Source organism: Leuciscus leuciscus, assembly GCF_965113295.1.
Source record: "Leuciscus leuciscus genome assembly, chromosome: 10".
NCBI lineage: Eukaryota > Metazoa > Chordata > Actinopteri > Cypriniformes > Leuciscidae > Leuciscus > Leuciscus leuciscus.
In genome coordinates, this window is record NC_138734.1 from 14,573,292 (window position 1) to 14,598,819 (window position 25,528).

Consider the following 25,528-nt stretch of genomic DNA (forward strand, 5'->3'; position numbering starts at 1 on the left):
TTGAGATGTTTTTCATCTGTTTTAGAAAGTATTTTTAGACTTGTTTTTTTCAGAATAAAACTTGTTTTACAATCTTGAGCATGTGTTAACTCATTATTTAATGTGTTTAATTAAGCCATTGCTGCCAGTCATTTGACAGTTAACAATTTTTAGTGTACAGTATGGACAGTTAACCCTCTGGGGACCAAAAACGCGCCCGCGCGTTTTGCTCGTTTTTTTTTTTAGCAATGAAAAATAAACACAAAATGCTCTGTTAATTTTGATCTTTCATTTTCGTGTAATACATCAATCGATCCTGTTCAGTTTCTATTTTTTTTCTGTATACTCACAATACAAATAAAGTGTTTTGCTTTTTGACAAATAAAGAAAAACTAACATGATGCTATTTCTGCCTTCTCTCTGTCAGTAAACTCCCATTTGAAACGCGTTCGAAAATTATCTATAACTCCGCGAAAATTCAGTCAAACAGGCAAACAGACCCACGGGCATAAAGCTTGAGATCGCAGCTTTTAAATGAAGTAATTTATATAAAAAACAAATATTATCAGCTTCTGTAATCTGTATAAAAAGAGAGCGACTCCAGTCGAGCTCATTACGAGCCATTCAAAAGTAATGTGACCACTCCCCGGAGAGCGCGTGCTATTCAAACGCAAATTCTGAGAACCATTTCAGTCTGTGAAACGCCCCCACATCAGCTGTAAACAAAGAGGCATAATATAGCCTACCTTATGGAGAAAATTTTCCGTGCTGATATGAGGAGCAGATCCCGCTGAGGAGTGAGGTAGGCAAAGTTATCCTTTCTCAAGTGTTAATGTGGAATAACGTTATGGAATAACGTTGTAGGCTTATGTAAACAAAAAGATGAATCGCGTTTCTATAATATGAATCGCGCGTCTATTTGTAAAGAGTGTTTAGCCTAAATATGAATCGCGCGTCTGTGTGTGAAAGAATAAACTGCTTTTACAGTTACAGTTACTGCGTTACAGTCAGGCGAAGTATGAAAGACAACATTTTGTTGACTAGATTTGGGTACAGTTTTTACTGTAGAATATACTGTCACATCAAATAAGCTTTTCTGAATATATATAAAATACTATTTTGTCAAAAATAAAGTCATAGACTAAGATGTTCCAATGTTGGCTATATTCAAACTAATGAATACATATGATAAAATGTAGGCCTATAATCTTTTTTTTTTTACAAAGAAAGAGTACTTTTTTGCAGAAATATTGCTGAAATTGTAATTATTGTTGTAATTGTAACCTTTTTAATAAAATAGCAAAACATATTTACAAGATAGATGTAAGCAAAATCTTAAATGGTCAATATAAGTCTTCTTCAAAATATATATTTTGTCTTTGCATTGTGGCTCAGTCAGTGTCACACCTGAATGAATGGCTAATTATGCAGAGTCATTATGCAGAGTGGGTGGGACTAAGGTGTAAACTACTCCTCCCCCTCGCATATTGGCTTTCCAAGCAAAACCTGTTTTACACCATTTAAATCAATGTATTTTTTTTTGTGAACGATAAAGCAAGACTATTTTCACATAATTTTGAAGCTAGAACTGAAAGGGACAACATCCATTAGTCAAAAGTCTTGTGGGCACATATTTTGTATGAGTTTTGTGGTCTTATTTCAGCAACTTTCATTTTTATTTTTTTAAATAACCACGCATAAACATTATTCTCTTAAAAATACAAACATCTACATACATGTTGCTCGCATATTATGGTAGGCCTGTTTGTGCTATATAGAGTGAATTTACACCTTTGCCATTAACATGTTTATAAATAACTGAAAAAAGCACAAATGTCAGAGCATGTCAGAACATCTCAAGGGCCACAAAAACAGCTTGGTCCCCAGAGGGTTAATCACAAATTCCATCAGCATTGTCATGACTCATGTTCCAACTGCAAACTAGGTTGTTATTAAATGTACAATTGTAGCCTATTATCCCATGATGAAAGGTAAGACGGTGAAACAACGTCACGATATCAACGTTGATTCAATTTGCAAAATCGAAAGGTAATTCAACGTTGATTCAACGTCGACAGAAGACCATAACCCGAAAGGTAAGAGTGAAACGACGTCGCGATTTCAACAGTGAATCAACGTTGTTTCTTCCGCGGTGAAACGACGTCACAATATCAACGTTGATCCGTTTTGCAAAATCGAAAGGTAATTCACTGTTGATTCAACCATGGTACCTGGCGTTGTTTCAACGGTGAATCAACGTTGAAATGCCGGCTGGGTCTGATTCACTACAGATGATATAGTTGGACCCACCGCATCCCAAACCTGAATTAACAAGCGGGGCGGGATGATATCAAGAGAGCAATAAGCAAGCTTGAGATGTTGGGCAATTTCTATCAGGTCCGAGGTAGTTACTAGCTCAAATGTACTTAACTGGCCAGAGGTAATAGAATCAGGAGGAGATTGAAAATGGCTTGGAACCCGGATAGAACTAGAGATTTTCGCTCTAATAGCATAGATGTTATCCATAAAAAACTGCAAAAAATGTTCACAAGCTCTCTCTGTATTATCAAAAACAATAGGGCATGCATTATTTAGAACTGTATTACTCACACAAAATAAGATTTTAGGACTGTGCTGATTATTAGAGATTAAACTGGAGAAATGCTGTGCCTTAGCCGCTTTGACAAACTGTTGATAAGATACCATACACTCTCTAAGTATCTCATATGAGACCTGTATTCTATCTTTCTTCCATTTCCTCTCTGCCTGCCTCCATTTTTGTCTAAGCAGCCGACTTTCATCATTGAGCCAAGGCTGAGATACAGTTTTTGATTTTACCTGTTTCCAGGGGGCAATCCAATCCAAAATATGATTACAGCCCATATTGAAGTCAGATACCAGCTCCTCTAAACCCTGAAGAGATGGATGTACTCAATAACTGGCATAAGGGCATTGTACTGGTCAGAAAACGAAGAGGCAGAACCAGCATTGATAGCCCGTGCTCAACGGCCAACTGGCACGGACACCGAAGGGAGCCCAGCAAATGTGCCGTTAAACATAATGACAAAATGATCTGAGAGCCCCATGTTCTCAATAGTCAGCTCACCCACTGGTACACCCCAGGACAAAACCAAATCAAGAGTATGCCCCTGCTTATGCGTAGCACAATCGACAGACTGCGTGAGGTTGAAAGAGTCCAACAGCAACAAAAAATATTGTACCAAGGGCTTCTCAGGGCAGCAAATATGATTATTAAAATCACCTAATATAACAAGGCTATCACAACGAGTAATCATAGAAGATAAAATTTAGGAGTGTTACAATTGTTGTTACAATTAGGAGGTCTGTATATTAGTGCACAAATAACTGGCCAAATCAAGACCACTTTAAAAACTTGTACCTCAAAACTAGCAAACTTGTCCACTGTTAACAGCCTGCATTTAAAACAATTCTTAAAAATTGTTGCAATCCCCCCGCCCCGCCCCCCAGTCCTTGGAGAGTTCAGAAAATGAAAGTCTCTAGGTGATGCTTCAGCGAGGGAGTCCCGGTTACAATCGCTGAGATTTCAGTAAAAAAAAAAAAAAAAAAAGACAAAATCTCTTGAAGAGATGAGATCATTAATTAAAAATGTTTTGTTGCTAATAGATCTTGTATTGAAAAGGGTCATATTCGCAATAGTACAGGACGGCACATACTCCAAGAAACAAAGATTATCCGGGTTAACCCCCCCCTTCTTAACACAACGTTGCGAAACTTTAATCAACCTTGACAACTCTCGGTTCTGAGGAACAACCGAAACCAGATAAGAGTACCTTGCATCCTGTTGACACGAAGAGGTACAAGATGAGTCGATGACATCCATCAATGAGCCCACATGCCCGGCCGGACCAGCCGCAAAGGCATGCGCTCGTCTCTGTTTCACCAAAACACCTCCACGCTTGCCCCGAAAAACAAATAAAACATAAAACACAAGCAGCGACCGACGGCATGCCAAACTACTCATAGGTGCCATCTTACTTTGTTGATAATCATAATTTGAATTAAAGTACTTTAGATTAACTTGTATATTGTTCAGGCAAAGTTGGATAGATTGGTTTGTAAGGAGGAGGCGTGGACGATGCTCTAGCGGAAGTGAAGGTAGCCACCACCGCTGGTGGTAGGGTACTCAAACCTGCCTCGTCCCGTCCAGGAGCCACACGTGGAGGAGTACTAGTTCAGAATACCAGGTCCGGGTGGGCCAATGAGACGCAACCAATATGACCTGCTCCTCGTCCTCCCTGATCTTGCACAGGGTCAAACGCATACTTGTGGGGGGCCCGCGGCCAGCTGTGTGCCAGTGCGTCCATGCCGAGCGTGCCCTCGGTCAGAGAGTCAAAACAGGTCACAATGGGTAGAGTCGTGGGAGGCAAACAGATCTACCTGCGCGTCCCCGAAACTGTCCCCGAATAAGCTGAACCATCTGGGGATGGAGTCTCCATTCTCCAGGAAGAGGTTGAAGCCGTGAGAGCTTGTCAGCTGCACAGTTCAGGTCTCCCGGGATATAAATGGCTCGAAGCGACCTCAGATGCTTCTGACTCCATAAGAGGAGTTGGTGGGCGAGTTGTGACATACGGCGGGAGCGTAGACCACCTTGTCGGTTGATATACGCTACTGTCACGGTATTGTCTGATCGGACTAGTACGTGCTGGTTCTTGAGCAGCGCATGGGAGCGGTGCAGATCGAGATTGATAGTAACGTTACTACTGATAGCAAAACTCAAGGCAGTGTTTGCGACATAGTGTGCCTGAGATCCTGATTGCAGATCATATACCCTTTGCCAGTGCTGAAATGGCTGGATTTGCTCGTGACTGGGGTTTCAACATCACACACTCCTGTCCGAACTACCCTCAGTCCAATGGCATGGCCGAGAGAGCCATAAAGACTCTCAGCCTTTAGACTTTAAAGCACTAAATAGCACTGCTCCAACCTATATAGCTGATCTGATCCAGGTGAAGAAACCAAATAGAGTATCGCGCTCCGAGTCATTAAATCTCTTGGTAGTCCCGCGGACGTACTGGAAAATGAGAGGAGACCGCTCCTTTGCAGCCGCTGCTCCCAGGCTATGGAATAGCATACCTCTTTATATCCGGCAATGTTCATCTCTTTAAACGACATTTAAAAGCATATTTTTTCATATTGGCATTTGATCATTCATGAGTGCTGTGTTAGTAGTGTAACGGGTTACTATTAATGCTGCATTGAATTTGAGGTTTTATTCTGTGATTGTTTGAGGCAATGTTATAGAATTTGAATGTGATTTTATGATTATTACATTTTTTCCTATGTACAGCACTGTGGTCAACCTTTGTTGTATTAATATGTGCTTTATAAATAAATTGAACATAAAGACTGTAAAAACGATGCTGAAAGTTGCTGCTCAGTAGGGGTGGGCGATACTGTGACATTTACGATACGAAAGATTTACGAAAGATACACACGTACCCCATACCACTAATCATACCCAAGGGGTTTACAGTGCGTATCATATGAAAATTTGCGTAAAAATTGCACGATAAATTCAATGCGTGCTGTAGAGACGAATTTCATGAGATCAGGTTGAAATAATTCTTGTGGTGCTACCTTTTTTTAGAGATGCACCGGTCGAACGCATAAACAGAGTTTAATTTTGGCTGATATATTGCGGGCTTGCACACACACTGCATGGCAATCTTTTTCCAAAATGTAATTTGTGTGAAAATATCACAAAGTCTTTAAACAGAACGTTAACTCAGACTAGAGACGGGACACGCTGAAGACGGACGCAAAGGAGGAGAGTGCAGACGTGCAGCAGAGAAAATACCAGAAACAGCAAGATCACTGTGCGCAATGCTCAAATATTTGAAGAAAAATATAAATATACAATTTTTATGTGAATGTATCTCTGAAGAAAACTGACTGTTTTCAGAATAATTTCGAATTGCATTTTCTTTTCCTCTTGCCTCAGTATAAAGTGTTTATAAGCACAGCTGCTTTGTTTTAACCCAAAAGCTGTAGCGCTTCTTTTCCATAAGCGGCACCTGTTTAGAGAGTTAATTTGCATTTTCATTCAGTCCGTCTGTTTTTGTTTTGTGCAGGTGTGTCTTATGGAACATAATTTCACAAAGCTTAAGTCTATGCAAAAACAATAAATAAATAAATACACACATACACAAATAAATAAACAAACAAACAAATAAATCCACAAAATTCTACATTATATATATATTGTATATGCAGCGATCTTATTTATTTATGTAGCCTATTTATTTGCACATTTATATTTATATATATATATATATATATAAATGTGCAAATAAATAGGCTACATAAATAAATAAGATCGCTGCATGGGTTACCAGTTTCTTTTAGCATTAATTTTAAGATTTTATTATTTGTTTTTAAATCTTACAGCCCCTCCGCGGATCTGATTCAGGAGCAGAAGTCAAAGAGACTTTTACGATCTCAGAATCTTTTAGTTGTTCCGAGGACAAATCTGAAAACAGCCTTTGCGGCTGCCGGCCCAAGGTTATGGAACAGTTTACCACAAAATATTAGATTAGCAACAACCCTTGAGTTTAAAAAACATCGCTTTTGATCATACATGAGTGTCGAGGTACTGTTGTCACAGATATCGGTTTTTGAGAGTTTGAAGATGTTTCAGGTGTACTTAAGACTCCTAAGAATATGTGGGTCTAAGAATCTGAGAATATATATTTTGCGTATTCTTTATTTATAGTTATTTGTGTTTGTTATAATTTAATGTTTTATTGTTTGTGTAGCACTATGGTCAATTGTCATTGTGGTCATTGTTGTATTATTATGTGCTTTATAAGTAAATTGGAATTGGAAAAATTAGCACTGAAAAGGTGGTAAATAATAGTGTAAATTCAACCAGACACTAATTTGCACTGCTCTTGGGAGATTGCTTTGGTCATTATGGAAATGATCCAGATGATTCAGTGTTCTTTTAATTGGTGTGTCGTCAGTAGATCACGCTCAGAACTTCGCACTCCCATCAGCTCTTTTGTGGAACTGCGCTCTCACACTAATTTGCCCTGTTTAGTAAATCTGGCCCTAAGTTTTTTTTTTTTTTTTTTTTTACCCAAAATATATTTTGCATACAATTACACTTCAGAGGTGCCACACCCCTGCTGAATCTTCACTGGCCAGAAGGACCCACAGTAGAGTGACTGATGACCACATAATGAAAGGAAGCTCTAAAGCCATAAGCCACATCCATAGTTGCCAAGAGCATTCACATCAACAGCTGCTGTTTTTCTGGATCTATACAGAGGGGATTTTTGTGGTGACCGATGCCTGTATTTATATATCTTACAGTGCTGGTTAAAGTATAGAATCAGGTTATTTTTCAGCTTGACATCAGATGCGAGTTTCATGCTGGAGTAGTAAATGCTTAGAAGTGTTGCATGTGCTCATATATTATAAGCTTTTTAAAGTGTTGGAGATACGGTGTGTGTGTGTATGGTCTACTTTGTCCATTTGCATCAGCTGCCCCTGGGCAACAGTATTTTCCAATTAAGGACTGCTCTGTTTATCAAAACCTCAGGACTATCACACATAACCCCTGATGGCCTTAGGTTAACACAGAACTGTATAAAGCACTAGTCATACTAGTTTTATCACTCAGTGGTTCTCTTTTAATTTCAGACAAAGCTCAAAGTAGTTGATTTCTGTGGGAATGTTATGCTATGTTGTTATTTAAATAAAATGTTTACATTTAAAGCTGCAGTCCGTAGATTTTCCTCTTTGTCGCCATCTCTGTTCACAATCTGCAATTGCAGTTATCCGTGGAATTACAAACCTATTAGCTGAGACACCTTCTTTATGTGTAGAGATGTAACGTAAGGCCTGGTTCACACCGGACGCAGAAGCGACGCGGAAGCGGCGCGGAACGGAGGCCGCTTCCTTTCAGCGCCCATGTTAACCTATGGTGTCGTTCACACCAGACGCGGAGCGCGAGTGATCCGCGTGTGATCCGCGTCAATTCCGGTAGGAAGTCTCACCAAGAAACACGAGACAATCCGGTCAATTGTCAAAATATAAGCAATTTTCAAATTAAAATACCGCGAGTGACAACTGTGAAGCAATAGATATAGGGCAAGGGCTCTCCTCCTGTCTACTCGCACTGGGAAACAGGAAGAGGAAAATAGATTTAATAAATTTGAAGAGAGGATGTATATTTCAACGGTATATATACACTACTACTGTCTACCATATTCTCTCTCTGGCTGCGTGTGTGTCTCGACAACGGATTAATAAAAGAATTGTACAAACTTCTTGGTTACAGAAACATGGTGTATTCATTTTATGAGGTTATTTACTTACCCATGATGTAAAAAATAGCTCTGAATAAACAACAACTGAGCAGAAGCGCTTGTCGACCTCCGCGAAGAATACGTCTCTGGTGTGAACAGGCAGGCGCCGGACCGCGCGTGATTTTCCGTTCCGCGCCGCTTCCGCGTCCGGTGTGAACCAGGCGTAATGATGCTTGCTTGAATTTCCCACAGAAATCCACCAGTACCAATGGAATTAAAAACATTATTACAAGCTTACCGTTTTGAATCGAGCTAAGGCAAGCAGATAGTTTTGAAAACTGGCTGGTTATGTTCTTGCTCAAAAATTTATATTGGATAGTTTTTAAGCCAAAAAAGTTACGGACTGCAGATTCGTGGTGAACTGTTCTGGTGCTTTTTCTTGATCATATACATTGTTGCAGATGTTGCAGATGAGTGCCTCTGGTGTGATTGCATAATCGCAGCCAGCTGATTTGCCATTCGCCTTATTCACCTCGAACGTTCCATCGAGCCTGAGGGGTACACTTACCACTTCCGGTAGTTCTCACAACGCGATTTCTCTCAGTGCAATGGCGCCTCACTGCTGTGTTCCCCAATGCACTTCATCACACAGGAAAAAATCGAACAGAGGACAAACGTTTCACCGTTTCCCCAAAGATCAGGGACTACGTCGACAATGGATAATAAACATCAGAAGGGATCCTGGTCGTAATTTTAAGGTAAGTTTTATTATATGTCTGTCTGGTGCTGTGAGGCTGAGCCGTCTCCGTAACTAGCTTGTATCGCTAGCAGCTAGAACTATCACGTTTTAGAAGATAGATTAAATCAGAGAGCCAGGTTGTTGAAATATACAGCCTAGTCCAAAATTAATAGTATGTTATTAAAATCTACCACCACAGATTTACTAGTATAAGCATATTCTGAGTGACCTTGTTTGTATTAGCTTCTAGTCACAAGCTAACCTAGGGAACACATCACATCAGTTTTCCTAGCTAGGAGGAGGATGTACAGGAGTCAGATTGAGTCTGATCAATAAAATTATACATGTAAAAATGTTTATATGATTGCATTTTATTTGCTGATGCAGATGAACACATACACAAAAGTGTGCTCGGAGCATTTCCTCACAGACTGCCTTGTGAAAAGCAAGACTGGCATCACCAAGTTGAAACAGGGAGCTGTTCCAACTGTGTTTGCATGGAGTTCTGTCAGACCAGAGAGGAGGAGTGTTGTTAGAACTGCAAGGTAGTATTTAGATGAATTAAGTTACTAGTTTGTAATGCATTTATTAACTGTGTAGTGACAGTATTTCTCTGTTGATGATTTCCAGTAATGTTTCCACGGATCTCGACGATCGACATGGTGTGAATGTGTTGAGGTACGTAAAAGATGTAATTGGTTACATGAATTGAGCATGAGTATCATTGTAAAACACCTAATGTGTCCATCAATATGTTTCTCTTATACTTCCAGTGAAGAGACACCCCCTCCGCACCCAGACCATGAATATGCTGCACTGCCTCCCTCACTTCAAGATCAACTTGAGGAAGCCCGCAAGACCATCAGTGATCAAGAACTTTTAATTTTAGAGCTTCAACAAAAACAGTTTTTGATTTCAAATTTTCAAGGTGACGATAAACAGATTTCATTTTATACAGGGTTCCCAGATTACGATACATTTAAAGCTGTGTTTATGGCCCTGCAACCTACTGCAGAAAATATGGTGGGATGGAGTCAGGCTCAGCGACTTAAACATACAAGTGGGGAGGTACTTCGTCAAGGCTTTAGCGCCTCTAAATTGTCCACTATGGACCAGTTTTTTCTTTTTCTTTGTAGGTTTAGGCAGGGACTTCCTGAGCAGGATCTTGCAACCCGTTTCCATGTATCACAGTCAACAGTAAGCAGGATCTGTGTGACCTGGGTCAATTTTTTGTATTTTATGTTGGGATCACTTCCAGCGTGGCCTTCAAGGAAAACTGTGGATGAACTTATGCCAGATTGTTTTAAATGCACGTTCCCGGCTACTAGAGTTATATTGGATTGCACAGAAATTCATGTACAGAAACCTAGCTCAAAGGTCCTTAACTCAGCGATTTATTCACACTACAAAGGAAACACCACATTTAAGGGCCTAATAGGCATTGCCCCCTCAGGTGAAGTGACTTTTGTCAGTGATTTATATACAGGTTCAATATCTGACAAAGAAATTACCAAAAAATCAGGTATCCTTTCTCTTCTCGAAGAAGGAGATATGGTAATGGCCGATAAAGGCTTTCTCATCAAGGACCTTCTCTCTGAAAGACAGGTCGCCCTTGTAATCCCTCCTTTTTTAGGTCCAAGTGGACACTTCACTGCAGACGAAGTACGAAAGACTCAAGCGATAGCAAGACTACGAATTCATGTAGAGCGCGCTATTAGGCGGATTAAAGAGTACCATATTTTTGATAAAGTCTTACCCATGACACTGGTGGGCTCCGTTAACCAACTGTGGGCCGTCTGTGCTCTTTTAACTAATTTTCAAGGTCCTCTCTTTTAAAATTGTAATGTTAATGTAAATATCTACCAATGTTATGTAAATCTCTACAACTGAAATCTTAATATCCACAAATGTATTCAAACCTTGAATAGAAAGTGTTCATCTTTACGAATCTGTACAAAGCCTTAACCATCATTACTGTTCTTATTTATGAATCTATACAAATCCTTAACTATCATTATTGTTGTTCTTTATGAATCTATACAAATCCTTAACCATCATTATTGTTGTTCTTTATAAATCTATACAAATCCTTAACCATCATTATTGTTCTTCTTTATGAATCTATACAAATCCTTAACCATCATTATTGTTCTTCTTTATGAATCTATACAAATCCTTAACCATCATTATTGTTCTTCTTTGTGAATCTATACAAATATGTGAACTTGTATTGTTACCATAGCACCTTATCATGGTCAGTGTATCACAGGATCAGTCCCTGTCAGACCTTATAATCACTTCTCATGCTCTTTACTTTTACATACCTGTGAGTGATTTGATTGTTTTACGTGTATGTGTATGTATCTAAAGAATAAAGTACAATTGTATTACACATGACATGGATGATGTCCTTCATAACTTTATAATTTAATATACCGGAACCAGAACAGGTCGGAACATCAGAAAACATTAAAAAAACATTGATAAGCACAATGGTCTAGGTTTGTAAAGGTAACCATGTACATAGAAGTATGGAAAAGGAACCAGAACAGGTCAGGGGTGCGTTCTCCGAAACTACCTTAACGCTACGTCGTTCTTAAGTTGTACCTTAAGAAGTACCTTATCGTTAATACGTGGTTTCCGAAACCTTCTTAGTTAAGTATACCTTCTGTAAGTCATACGTTCGTAAGGTTGGTCTGGAGTGCTCTTAGCTATACCTTATCGCTGCTGACGGTTCATACCGCTAGTGGCCACCACTACGCAAAAAGCTTTTTTACATCGCAGTTTAATTACACATAGAACATTTTATATGAACATTTAATATAAAATCTGATTTAGTATTAAAATTACATTTTTACTTTACTTAAAAATTTTACACATAAAATACTTAAGTTGTTATAGCATACACCCAGTGTATGGAAGTGTTTTCATTAATAAAGTTTCCATACACTAATGGTTGTTAGCTTTTTTAATTACTATCCTAAGGCACATCAGCTGGCGAACCATTTGACAGAAAAGGCTTAGGAGTCTATATAAAGAAAGATGAGTTTACACAAACTGTATAGCTATGGCAGCGAGACAGCGAGTACTTGTTTTAAATCAAAGACGGCGCCGTCCGCGGAGCCAGTTAGTGTATGTCAACTACTTTATAAGAGAACACTTTAGTCCACTGACTACCATGTCAGAAGAGACCATTGTAAAAAAAATTCGCCTGCCACGGGAGCAAATTCTGCAGCTCTTGCATCTTGTTGGCCCAGATTTGTCAAGACAAACTCGACGGAGCTACCCCCTCAGCCCCGAAATTCAGCTGCTGGCGGCTCTTCGTTTTTATGCCGTGGGGAGTTTTCTGGAGGTTGTTGGGGATGGATATGGGCTGAGTAAGACCTCAGTGTGGCTGTGCGTTCACTCAGTCACAAACGTACTGCTTCGCCACGCCACTGATTACATACGTATGCCTTTCACAATGCACGAAGTGATGGAGACACATCAAGGCTTCCATGCCATTGTGGGTATCCCGCGAGTAATTGGCCTTGTGGACGGGACACTTATTCACATCTCCAACCCATCAGCACTCGACCAGGCCTTCATTTGTCGCAAGGGCTTCGCGGCTATCAATGTCCAAGTGGTAGTTGATCACAGGGGAGTGATTACAGACGTAGTGGCAAAGTGGCCTGGTAGCACACACGACAGCTTTGTGTGGGCCAATTCAGCGGTGGGTCAAGACGCAGAAAGAAGAGTTTTTGGGCAGAGCATTTTTTTAGGAGACAGCGGCTACCCCCTAAGAACATACCTTCTTAATCCAGTCACCAACCCCACCACGCAGTCTGAGCAGTTACAACGCTGCACATGCTCGTACCCGCAACTTGGTGGAGCGCTCGATTGGGTGCTGGAAGATGCGTTTCCGTTGCCTTCATAAATCTGCTGGAGGGTTGCGTCTGAAGCCACAAAGATGTTGTGCAGTAGTAGTAGCTACAGCCATGCTACACAACATTGCAGTTACTGGAGGTGCAGCTTTGCCAGAAGAGGTGGAAGAAGAGGAGGAAGAGGAAGCAGGTTTCCACAACCCACCTGAATTACGAGATGCCCTACACGCTGCTGGTGTGCAAACGAGGCACCAAATGATTCACTCTATTTTTGGTTAATATTTTTTCAAGCAATTTCTTTGTTTAAATCGACCACTCAGATTCCTCCTTTATTTGTGTGTTTCTCTAATAAATTGAAGTTGTGCACACAGTTCATTTGTCACCTATTCCCATGCCATTTCACTTAAATGCTGAAACCCCAATCACCTTATTTTTTTACTTTAGTACTTCAAAAGGTGGTGTCACAATACCTAGGCTACCCGATCTCCTTGCGCTGTGTACCTACTATAGCATGTGTGCTATTTGTACTTACAATTGGCTTTGCATGCATATATATAAAAAAAATATAAAAAAAATACACAGCATTAACCTCGTAGTGAAAATTGATGATGTGTCACTCATGAAGTGTCACTCATAAGTTGCTTTTTGCATGCCTAAAAACACCCCAATTAAAAGTAATGTAAACTTCTTACACACACTTTCATGAGATGGAAAAGGATATTTCCTTTAAAGATGATCTGCAAACCCAACATTGATGACAACAGTTTTGCTTTTAATCGTGTTTTATTTGAAAATACTTTTGAAAGTAAATTTGAAAAGGCACACCACAGAAAACAGAAAAATGTGAATAAGCCTGTTACTGGGTCGGCGATGGTTCACCTGTAACGTAAAAGAATAGTTAGATTAAAAACAACACGACACTCTACCAAATATCATAAAACCTTACCTTGATCTGGGAGTATTATTGGAACGGAAATTGATGGCCTTTGAAACTGTGCCTCGGACAAAGCATACTGCTTTTCCATAATATGAACCTTTGCCTTTTCCACCTCCAGCGTGGCTCGGGCGATGTCGTTTGCCTCTTGTAGCCCTTGCTCCATTCCCCGCAGAAGTTGTAGCTTCTCTTTTTCTAGCTTCACCAGCTCATCACTGCAGTCGCATCGGATTAAAGGACGCCTTCTGGAGCCGGATTGCTGGTGCTGGGCTACCTCAGTCAATGGTAGTGAAGGTGCGGACAGGTGTGGTGACGCCGGTGCTGAAGAAGCGCTGTCAGTGCTGGCAGGGGAAGAGGGTGTGTTGGGTCGAGGAGGTAAAGATGAAGTGCTCTGCGGCAATGTATCCACACCTGCTCTCAGATCAATCCCCCCTGAGATACCCTGTGAGGCCGCTTCTCCAAGGATTGCCAGGGCCCTTTCCTCATTGCGACTGAGTGCAGGCACAGAGCTGGGTCCCCCACCAGTTCTTTCCCCACACACACACACACACACACACACACACACACACACACACACACACACACACACACACACACACACACACACACACACACACACACACACACACAGTCACTCACTCTCTCACACACACACACACACACACACACACACACACACACACACACACACACACACACACACACACTCTCAGTCACTCACTCACACACACACACACACACACTACCACTCACTCACTCTCACTCACACACACACACACACACACACACACACACACACACTCTCAGTCACTCACTCACACTCACTCACACACACACACACACACACACACACACACACACTCACACACTGAGTGTGCAGTGAATTAGGTACATCTGGAATTTAAATGATCTGCCTTGAAAATATTATAGCTACATGCTGGTAGTGGTAAGTTGTTTACAGCTATGATACTTGCGAACACAACTTGAAAGATACCTAATATCTTGGACACTCATTGTACAAAAAAGTCAGGGTTGTGGAAAAGCTCATATGAACAGTGAACATTGAACAGTATGGATTCCATATTATGTCCATTTTAAACAGACAAGTGATTTGTAAGCTAATTACATTTTGAAGAACCTTCCTCAACCCTGGATACACTGCTCCAAGAACTGAGCAACTCTTATCTTAACATGAATGTTAATACTTACCTTACCTTATCACTTACCTGATAGTTATAATGTTACTGTCATTACACTGTCATTGTAAACAAGCAATAGCAACATGCACCTAGCCCTGTCTGGCTTTGCTAATTTGAAACAAGATAATATTTGAGTAGATATCAATGAGGATTATGTGATATTACATCAACTACAGATAACATGTTAATGAGATCAAATCAACAATGTTATTTTCAGTCAGACAGGGAAAGGTACATTGTTGATATAAACTCATAATGAACATTTGTGAACATAATGAACATTTAGCAAGCTGATTTAACTGTGGCACTGCTCTGCGAACTGAGCAGTTTGTCCACTTAGCACTAGCACCTGTATGTTGTAAGGTGCCTAATTTTTCCGCACCGAGGGAAAAGACCTAGCCCTCACAAATATATGTGATGGGCTCCTATTAACTGTCGATTAAAGACATGTTAAGTGTTAAATAAAATCTAACATAGTTCACAGTCAACAACTCCATATCACGGCTAAGCTAGCAGAAACTGAGGTAAATTAGCGTCCATTCATACCTTCAATGTCGTGGATAAAACCTTCGATCCAGTTACTGTATCCCTTAATTAACACAGCCCGGGGGATGTTGCAGTCGGTATTGGCCCACTGCTCCACATTTTGTATAGTTAATTCGGGCAGACAGGAAAGATTGGTGGTCCACCCCATACAGAAATGTAATATATGTCAATATAAATTACTTATTAAATGTAAATTACATATATAATGTTAGTGCCCATGTATGTCTGCTGCATATATGAGAATATATGCAAAATTCATATATGTGACCCTGGACCACAAAATCAGTCTTATGTGTATTTTTTTTTTAAATTGAGATTTATACATCATCTGAAAGCTGAATACATAATCTTTCCATTGATATTAGGTTTGTTAGGATATGACAACATTTGGCCAAGATACAACTATTTGAAAATCTGGAAACTGAGGGTGCAGAAAAATCGAAATATTGAGAAAATCGCCTTTAAAGTTGTCCATTTCTATAGGCGATTGTGCTGCATCCACTCACAAAAATATATTTTTTATATATTTAAGGTGGGAAATTTACTAAATATCTTCATGGATCATGATCTTTACTTAATATCCTGATGATTTTTAGCATAAAAGAAAAATCGATAATTTTTACCCATACAATGTTTTGTTGGCTATTGCCACAAATATACCCGTGCTACTTAAGACTGGTTTTGTGATCCAGGGTCACATATGTAAAACACATACACATATATGAAACATATATTTCAAAATATAGCAAAAATGGCCGTTTTCATGTAAGTGCCATATATTTTCCTGTATATGCACATAAATGTGAAATATATGTAAGGCGCATATATGTATACATGCATATATGACGCATATATGTATACATGCATATATGACGCATATATGTACGGTATACATGCATATATGGCGCATATATGTATACATGCATATATGACGCATATATGTATACATGCATATATGACGCATATATGTATACATGCATATATGTACTTATTTCTATAGTACATACTTTCACATATATTAGGGATACAAATCTTATATCTGAATGCCTTGAAATTAAATGCCTATAGTTGGAGATTTTGTCTATTGTGTGAATACCAAATATAGTATTTTAACACAATAATGCAGTGTTTTCTTTGTCATTTTTGACAAATACATCCACAAAGTACCATAACCATATGCCACAGCTTTAAAAATGCATCAGTATCACATGCATGTACACTGTAAAACTTTTCACTGTAAATTTACAGTAAAATATTGGCAGCTGGGTTGCCATCCACATACTGTATTTTTACAACACTACTACAGTAAACAGCATTTACAGTACTCCACTGTAATTACCAATTATACCACATTTTACATTATTAAACTTGTCGACAGCAATAAATTGTATTTTTACAGGGAATACTGCTTTTATTATTACATAATTAAAATATTATACTTTAAGGTTTCATAAGAGTAGTCACACTAGGAAAAAGAAAACAAAATTTTCTGGGTTTTAAAACATTTATTTAGTTAAAATGCCATCTGTGAACATGTTGGCTGAATTACTTTTTAAACATAAAATGCAATTTTAACACTTAACAAAAACAGGTAACAGTTAGCACTTAATTAAAGGAATAGTTCACCCAAAAATTTAAATTAGCACATGATTTACTCACCCTTCAAGTCATCCTAGGTCTATATGACATTCTGCTTTCAGACGAATACAATCAGAGTTCTATTAAAAAATGTCCTGGCTCTTCCAAGCTTTATAACGACAGTGAAATGCTGTTTCTTTTTTGAAGTCCATAAAAGTGCAAACGAAATCCCATTCAAAGTCTGCAAGGTTTTGCAGAAGTGAGGACACCTGTAGGCTTACAGTGGTGTTCTTGTTTTGCACAACTTGGCCAGTTTTCTTTGAAGTTACTTGTCCTTTCTTTGTTTTTGATCCACGTTCAGGATTGATGTCAAGAAAGCATCTAAAAGGCAGAAAAAAACAACAATTAAATATTATTAACTGAGTGTATATATTTTGACAAAGAGAGACAGCACAAAAGCTGTCTAAAACTGAACAACATGAAAAAAAAAAATGCAATGTTGGATGTTGTGATCAATAACGGATATTTTTTCTGCCCTGGTAAAATACATCAACTCAATGTGTCTGTTTACATGCAACACTGTCAACTCACTACATTTTTGGAAGTGGGGTTGCCAGATTTAAAGTTTTATTCTACAACTTTTGTCTACTCATCACCCAGCTCATTAACAATATCATCCCCTCATCAGGTCCATCAGAGTATCAGTGGAAAGGCAGTCTTTAGACTCTCCGTTTATATAGAGCACACACTGCCAGAATCCAGCCCAAACATTTGTGACAGAAATAATTTAACTTAATTGCAAGCCTTGCAATGTTTATTGCATATATGACAACATGATTTACCAGACTAAAATGCATGTTTGCACCCAAAAATTTAAATTCTGTCATTATTACTCACCCTCAAGACTTTTGTTCATCTTCGGGACACAAATGAAGATATTTTTGATGAAATCCGATAGTTTTGTCCTTCCATTGATAACAATATCATTGCAACTGTCAAAGCCCAGAAAAGTGGTAAAAACATTGGTAAATATATAGCTACAGTGGTTCAACCTAAATATTATGAAGCAGGGTTTCTGCACATTTTTTAAAGTCAAATTTAAGGCTTTTTAAGACCTTTTTAAGACCCGAAGAAATCAAAATTAATACCATGCATTAGGGGTGTGCAATATTGACAAAATATGTCTTGATCGATATTTTCAAAGTTTTCTTGATAATAATTAGATAACATTTTACTGATTGTGTTTCTGTGCTTGGTGCCATGGCTTGTTTAGGCCTGTTGACAGCTGACTGACAAAGATATTCATATTTTTCATATTCTATTAGAGATGCACCGATTGATCGCCTGGTGACCGGAATTGGCCGATTTTCACGTGATCGGCCATGACCGGCGACCGGCCGGTCAGTCTGACATATGCCGATTTTATGCCGGTCAAATGCACTCGGGCGCCGCATCATTAACATCGCGCAACATCAGCATCACACATGCACACGGAACGCACATGTAGGAAACCTCATGAATTACGGCCGTTTCACACCGCAAATGTCAGCGGCGCGTGAGCAGCGCGTTGTTTTTTTTCGTCGTGCATGTTAATCAAGGAGTGCATTCACACTGGCAGCAGGAGCGTCGCGTCTCGGCGCGGGTCTATTTTTGCTGCGCTGCTCACGCTCAATTAAAGTGAAAGCACACTTTTGATGGACAAACTAAAAAAAATGAATTCGCACAGAATAAGTATGTCTAGTGTGTTTTAACAAGAACTGGAGTATGTCAGAAAAGAAAACGAAGACTCAAAAATATTCATAGAAGATTTACCCATTTAAACTTGTTTTCATTATTCAGTTTTGGTTGCAAGAATGGTGAATGAATTGCCATTACCTGTTTTCATACAGAAGTTTAGTTTGCTAAATATATATATTAAAAAAAATTTGTTGGATATTAGATATGAAAAGAAGGAAATGGTTCTTCCATAACACTGCACTTTAGATGTGTGTGAATTTCCCACACCAGGAGTAATTATATAATTCTATTTTATAGCGATTATCTGTTCAAAAAATGATCTATGTTCTATGCAAAATGTAAAATGTTCTATTAAAGAAAAGATAGAAAATAAATATTTGTGTGTGCTGTAAAGTGGTTAGAAAAATCGGAATCGGCTAAAATCGGTATCGGCAGGTCAAACTCATTGAAAAATCGGAATCGGCCTAGAAAATTGTAATCGGTGCATCTCTATATTCTATGCAGTGGTCAGTTTACAGCACTAACAGAAATTAACATTTTTTATTAAGGGGTAATATTTGCCACCTTAAATTGATTTCAAGGGGCATTTTCACCTATATATGGACATTTGTAGATGTTTCAACAAGATATCTTTCACATCTACTGCAGTCAGATTCACCGTGTTCACTCTGAAGGAATAACTCTCATGGCTGGGCACTTGTATGACACATCAAGGATATTAAGAGGCTAAAAGCAGGTTTAAACATTGCCCCATTGAAGTCAACAGGGTGCAAATTTTAAAAAGAGGATAACACGGTGTAGGCAACACCGATTTTTGTCGTTGTTCTCTGTATTGACAGCACTCCAAATTTACAAAAAAATGAGCTCAATGTTAAAATTGACCGGAGTTCTCCTTTAAGGTTGCAATAGTTATATGGATTATTTAAACAATGTTTTTACTAGCTTTCTGGGCCTTAAAAGTTGCAAAGACGTTGCTGTCTATGGGTGGTTCAGAAACCTCTCAGATTTCATCAAAAATATCTTAATTTGTGTTCTGAAGATGAACGAAGGTCTTACAGGTTTGGAACGACATGAGGGTGAGTAATTAATGACAGAATTTTCACTAATCCTTCAACTGAAAACAACTTGCACTGACATATCTTAAAATATATGACTGCCACTGTTTTATCTCAAGATGCACACCAGTAATGTTTTTTTTTTTATGATACATTATTATAAAAGCTGCTTAAATACCCTAATTTTATTAAGGCCTAGACCTGGCTTAAGATAAGCTCTGTATGGCAACCAGGGCCATATTGTTCATACCAGTAGTCAACATAATAAATACTGTCAAGTCAAGGTTAGTGACACAATTCAGTCTAATATATATTATATAATATATATATATAATATATAATATATAATATATATATATATATATATATATATATATGAATGGCAAATATGCCAATGACTAACCTCTGAACAAACTCAAGGTGCTGCCTCTTCCTGGTACTGCAAACTGAACTCATAGGAGGCGGCAAACAGCGCTGCCAGGCCAGTGATGAAGTCAGCCTTCACACACACCTTGACCTTCCAAACTTAATATCCAGCACTGGTTGCTTAGAGATTGACCTGCAATGGAATAAAAAAATAAAAAAAATAAGAACAAATAATAATATTAATAATTAAAATAACTACGGTGGGTTCCACTGTGGTTCGATGTAGTTGTCTATTCATAGTTCTATGAATTAAATTTTTCAACTAAAAATTAAAATTGGTTAGAATGCACTGGCATATAATTATGTTTGTTTTAAGCATAAACTCAGTTAATTTTGACTTATTCTTTCAGAAAACAAGACAATTTTTACGTGTCAATTAAATGCTTCTTCATGTAAGAATTGTAGATTTCTGGACTGGAAACAAAATAAAAACACTAATTAAAAAAAACATATTTTGCAGTGGGGTGAGTAGGCCTAAATGATGGCTTTTCATTTTAGGTTTCATCTACCCCTTTAATGTTTACATACCAGGAAATAAGTCGTGGACTTTCTGGCAAATGTAGATTGCTGGACATCAGCGATGCAAATTCCTGAAACAATTTTTAAAAAGGACTGCACAACCTTGATCAACAGAACCAAAACATAAAACATATTACAGATTAATGAGATTTGCTTAATAATCTCTATTTATCTGCTTGAAGGATAACACCGTCTAACTTCTTTGAATTAGGGAGTAGTTGTAGGACCATGGGATGGCAATCAGGAATAGGACCACTACATTTGAAAACAGCATTAGGAACATGGATTTTCATGTGCTAGCAAAATTCTGACAACGATTCAAAAGCACGATCACAGACCTGACAGAATTTGACAGCATTTTTTTTTTACCACATAGACTATAACTGTAACACTTACATTAACAATGGCCATCAGATTACAAAGCCTAAAACGAAAAAAATATATATCAAATGCACGTCATGCAAATAGCATGGTAAAGGTTGCCTATTATATGAAATGTCGAAGTTAACGTTACTTGGTAAACAGGTGAACAGAGTCAGTGAATTGCTTGCGCGGCCACGGTAGTAAACCGCGTTCATCAAACCAAATAACGTTACGTGAAAACAATGTAGAAATGCGAACGCAAAAAAAGATAAATAATAACTTATATATTGGCTTACCGTATCACTCAGTTGAACAATTCTCCATCTTCTCAAACTCTAAATCCCACTTATCGTCACGCGCAGATTATTCAATGACAAATTCTTCCATCCGTCCTCAGCTGCTACCTTTAACGTCGTCCAGCTACGTCACAGGCAACTAATGTTTGAAACCCGAACCGAACCGAACCTCAAAAAAGCTTTAAAATTGCTCACAGATTCGCAGACATTGTTTATCTTGATAACAGGAATGATTATTTGTTCAGTTGAATCCCGCTGACAAAACAAGTTTGCCTGTTGTTTTGCTCTCATGACGCGTCACATTTGAACTGAATTGCGCGAAAGAAATCAATCCCACAATGCAATGCCTTTTCAGTGAGTATGATGGTATGATCCTATATAACGAATTTATCAGGACGAAAACAGAAATGTGCTGTATATTTACAGCTGTTCTGTAAAAGATACAGCTTAATACTGTATTATGGAAATACAGTACAATTCTGTAAGAAATTCGTTGTAAATTTACAGTAAAGGGTTACGTTTACATACATTTATTAAATATGTGGAAAACAAATATGTATGTCACATATTTATAATTAATGCTGTCCCATATATGCGAGAAACCAATACTATACTGTAATATATGCAGATATATGGTATCATATATGGATGAACTAAATATTTTCTTCACATGTTTGGACACATAAATGTTCATATATGTTGCAGGCATATATTGTGTTCTCAGATAAGTCAAATATATGTATAGATATATGTTGCAGGCATATATTGTGTTCTCAGATAAGTCAAATATATGTATAGATATATGTCATGCTATTTAAAATATAAGTACATATATGGCCATATATTACATTTTTGTATGGGACACTGGAGTTTCCATTGCTGGTGCGTATGCGTCGGAGTCAAACTTCCGGGTTTGTGTACCCCTCAACAGCGTTCGAGTTTTCAAAATGGCCGCCAAGTGAATAAGGCAAATTCTTCAGTTTAATTGCGCACTTTTTATCTATGATAGTGAATGGACTTGTGTTGACGTCAAGATCCTGGGCAGCTGGTTCGATTGGCAAGTAGTCAGTGATTATGTTGTTGTTTAACAGGGTTTTAAAGTATTGTTGCCACTCCTTTAGCAGTTCTTGTGACGAGTTGATGTCTTTTCCGTCTGCTCTTTTCATCTTGTGTTTGTTTGTTGACTTAGTCTTGCCGCTGATCTCTTTGACTATCTCCCAAGTTGTTCTTAGTTTGTTTGCTTTTGCTGCTTCTTTAAGTCGCTGTAGTTTTTCTTCCAAGTATTTGATCCTGTCCTGCTCATATGAAAATATACAGTGAATATTTACATTTAGTTCTTGTGGTTAAAAATGTGATGTTTAACTGTTGTAAGGTGGTTGGGGTGCTTGACAGGTGTCAAACATTAGAAAGGGGTGCATGCTGCAAAAAGTTTGGGAACCACTTATAGGAGAAAGCAGTGGCAAAAGTAAAACATTTCTGAAAAACATCATTTTAAAAGATATTGTTTTAGACAGAGATACATTTTTGCTGTGGTCAATAACTCACAAGTGTGGTCTATCAATACCAGGTGGTATTTTGTGTGTACCACAAATATGTGTGTCTATAGTAGGGGTCGGCAACCTTTTTGTCATAAAGAGCCATTTTTAAGTTTCCAAGTTCATCACTGTGCCACAACACACACATAGCCTATATATATATACACACACACACTCATATAAATACACAAACATTTTACATTTTCATAATGGCTTACACAGAAATAGTACAGAAATTTAAATATTTCTCTTGAAATTTGTTTTAGATTTAGATAGACAATTTAATATTATAACTCCTAACTAGAGATGCACCGATTACAATTTTCTAGGCCGATTCCGATTTTTCATTGAGTTTGACCTGCCGATAATGATTTTTTTTAGCCGATTCCGATTTCATTTTTTCTAACTACTTTACAGCACACACAAATATTTATTTTCTATATACATTTTTTTATATATAAAATACCATATCCTTTTACCCAAACTGAATAATAAAAACAAGTTTAAATGGGTACATTTTATATAAAAAATTTTGAGTCTTAATTTTCTTTTCTGACATAACCTAATCCAGTTCTTGTTAAAACACACTAGACATGCACATTCTGTGCATTTTGGGCACTTTTGTTTGGAATCATATTTATTTTGTCCATCAAAAGTGTGCTTTCACTTTATCACCTTTCACACAGCGCTTTGAACCCAGCGCACAGCGCTTTGCCTTCTGCGTGAATGCAAACACGACCCGGGATTGATGCCGGGTTGGGGACCTAGTAACATTGCCGTGTTCACGAAAAGAGTCCTGTGTGAACAAAAGCCGTAATAATGCCGTGTCGTAGTGATGACGCTGAAGCCGGGATCGTTCGCCAGCTAGTGAAACGATACGTTATGCGCAAGTTTATGATCGAATCAGAGAGAGAAATCGCAGCTCATAGGCAAACTTAAGACATTTTAAGTTACATCGATGTCACGTGTCTTTACGGGATTTGTACGGCTTGTGTGAGAACGCACTCTCTGATTCCGGAAAATCACTGGCAGTGTGAATGAACCAAAATCAAACGAACCCGGGTCAAATCTCGGGTCACTTTATCCGTGTATTTTCTGGAATCTCTGTGTGAAAGGGGGCTTTAAATTGAGCGTGAGCAGCGCAGACAAAATAGACTCGGCGGCGAAACCCCTGCTTCACTGCTGCTCACGCGACGCTCCTGCTCCCGGTGTGGATTAACAACATGTACGCCGAAAAAAATATGCGTGAAACGGCCGTAATTCACGAGGTTTCCTACATGTGTATGGAACGCCAAAAGGGTCAAATTTCGCCACTAACGAAACGCCTTTCATTCTCAAAACGCCGGTGTTTACGGCGTTTAAGACAAAAAGACGCCGCAAAATACGCCGTTCTGTGGTACAAACGCCGCAAATTACGGCGTTTGCAAAGAAAACGCGCCGTCATTATCGCCGTTTTTTTGATCCAGTCAACAACGCCGTTTCTGACGCCGCAGGCCATCCATAATGCGCCGTAATTTGCGGCGCTTCTGTCTGACAAAGACGGCGTAAAAAGCGGCTTTTGTATAATATTATAATCAGCCCCTCCCTTTTCTTCAAAGTTCAGCCCATCTAATGAAGCAAATGGAAAGACATATGTACTAGATTGTCGATCTGACTGATCGGGTTCTGTTTTTCTAACGTTGTTAGGACTAGTGTTTGGACTTTTATCGTGTCATATTTTTTATTTCTTCATTAGGCGCGTGTATCCCCCTTTTTCCTTTATCGTATGATTTTAGCCTCTGTTTACATTAATGTCTGTGAAATACATTAGATTTTCCAGCAAACTTACTACCTTCAATAGGGCATTGGTCTGCGTGCACGGGCTACAGTGTAGTTTTGCTCTTAGTGATGGGTTCGAATCCAACCCTTACAAAAATAACCTACAGGAATCCTGCAGGATTTTCATTTTTTCTGCAGGTATCCTGCAGGAATTATAAAATCCTGCAGGATTTTTCACTTGTACTGCACATCAGTCCTGCAGGAATTATAAAATCCTGCAGGAATTATAAAGTCCTGCAGGATTTTTCACTTGTACTGCACATCATTCCTGCAGGAGTTATAAAGTCCTGCAGGATTTTTCACTTGTACTGCACAGCAGTCCTGCAGGAATTATAAAATCCTGCAGGATTTTTCACTTGTACTGCACATCATTCCTGCAGGAATTATAAAATCCTGCAGGAATTATAAAGTCCTGCAGGATTTTTCACTTGTACTGCACAGCAGTCCTGCAGGAATTATAAAATCCTGCAGGAATTATAAAGTCCTGCAGGATTTTTCACTTGTGTTGGATGTTCCTGCATGTTTCTGTTGTACTGAAGGGTTCATTCTAGAACATGTAGGAATGTCCTCATTGTCCTGCACATACTGCGCTGTACAGCACAAGTGAAAAATCATACAGGAATTTAAAAAAAAAATCCTGCAGGACT

General features: G+C 38.5%; 1 protein-coding gene and 1 long non-coding RNA gene across 2 annotated transcripts; one reads left to right on the plus strand and one right to left on the minus strand.

Moving 5' to 3' along the window:
* Nucleotides 1-8,795: 8,795 nt before the first annotated feature.
* Nucleotides 8,796-11,412, plus strand: LOC309508714 (uncharacterized protein). Its single transcript, XM_082183193.1, has 4 exons — nucleotides 8,796-9,031; nucleotides 9,400-9,557; nucleotides 9,643-9,690; nucleotides 9,786-11,412. The coding sequence occupies exons 1-4, from the start codon at nucleotides 8,882-8,884 to the stop codon at nucleotides 10,846-10,848; spliced, it is 1,419 nt and encodes a 472-aa protein (XP_082039319.1). The 5' UTR covers nucleotides 8,796-8,881; the 3' UTR covers nucleotides 10,849-11,412.
* A 9,625-nt stretch (nucleotides 11,413-21,037) lies between these two features.
* Nucleotides 21,038-21,620, minus strand: LOC309507487. The gene is made up of 3 exons (XR_014209158.1): nucleotides 21,529-21,620; nucleotides 21,266-21,293; nucleotides 21,038-21,124 (listed from the first exon to the last, which is right to left on the minus strand). It is a non-coding gene; the product is annotated as an uncharacterized lncRNA (long non-coding RNA).
* Nucleotides 21,621-25,528: the final 3,908 nt, after the last annotated feature.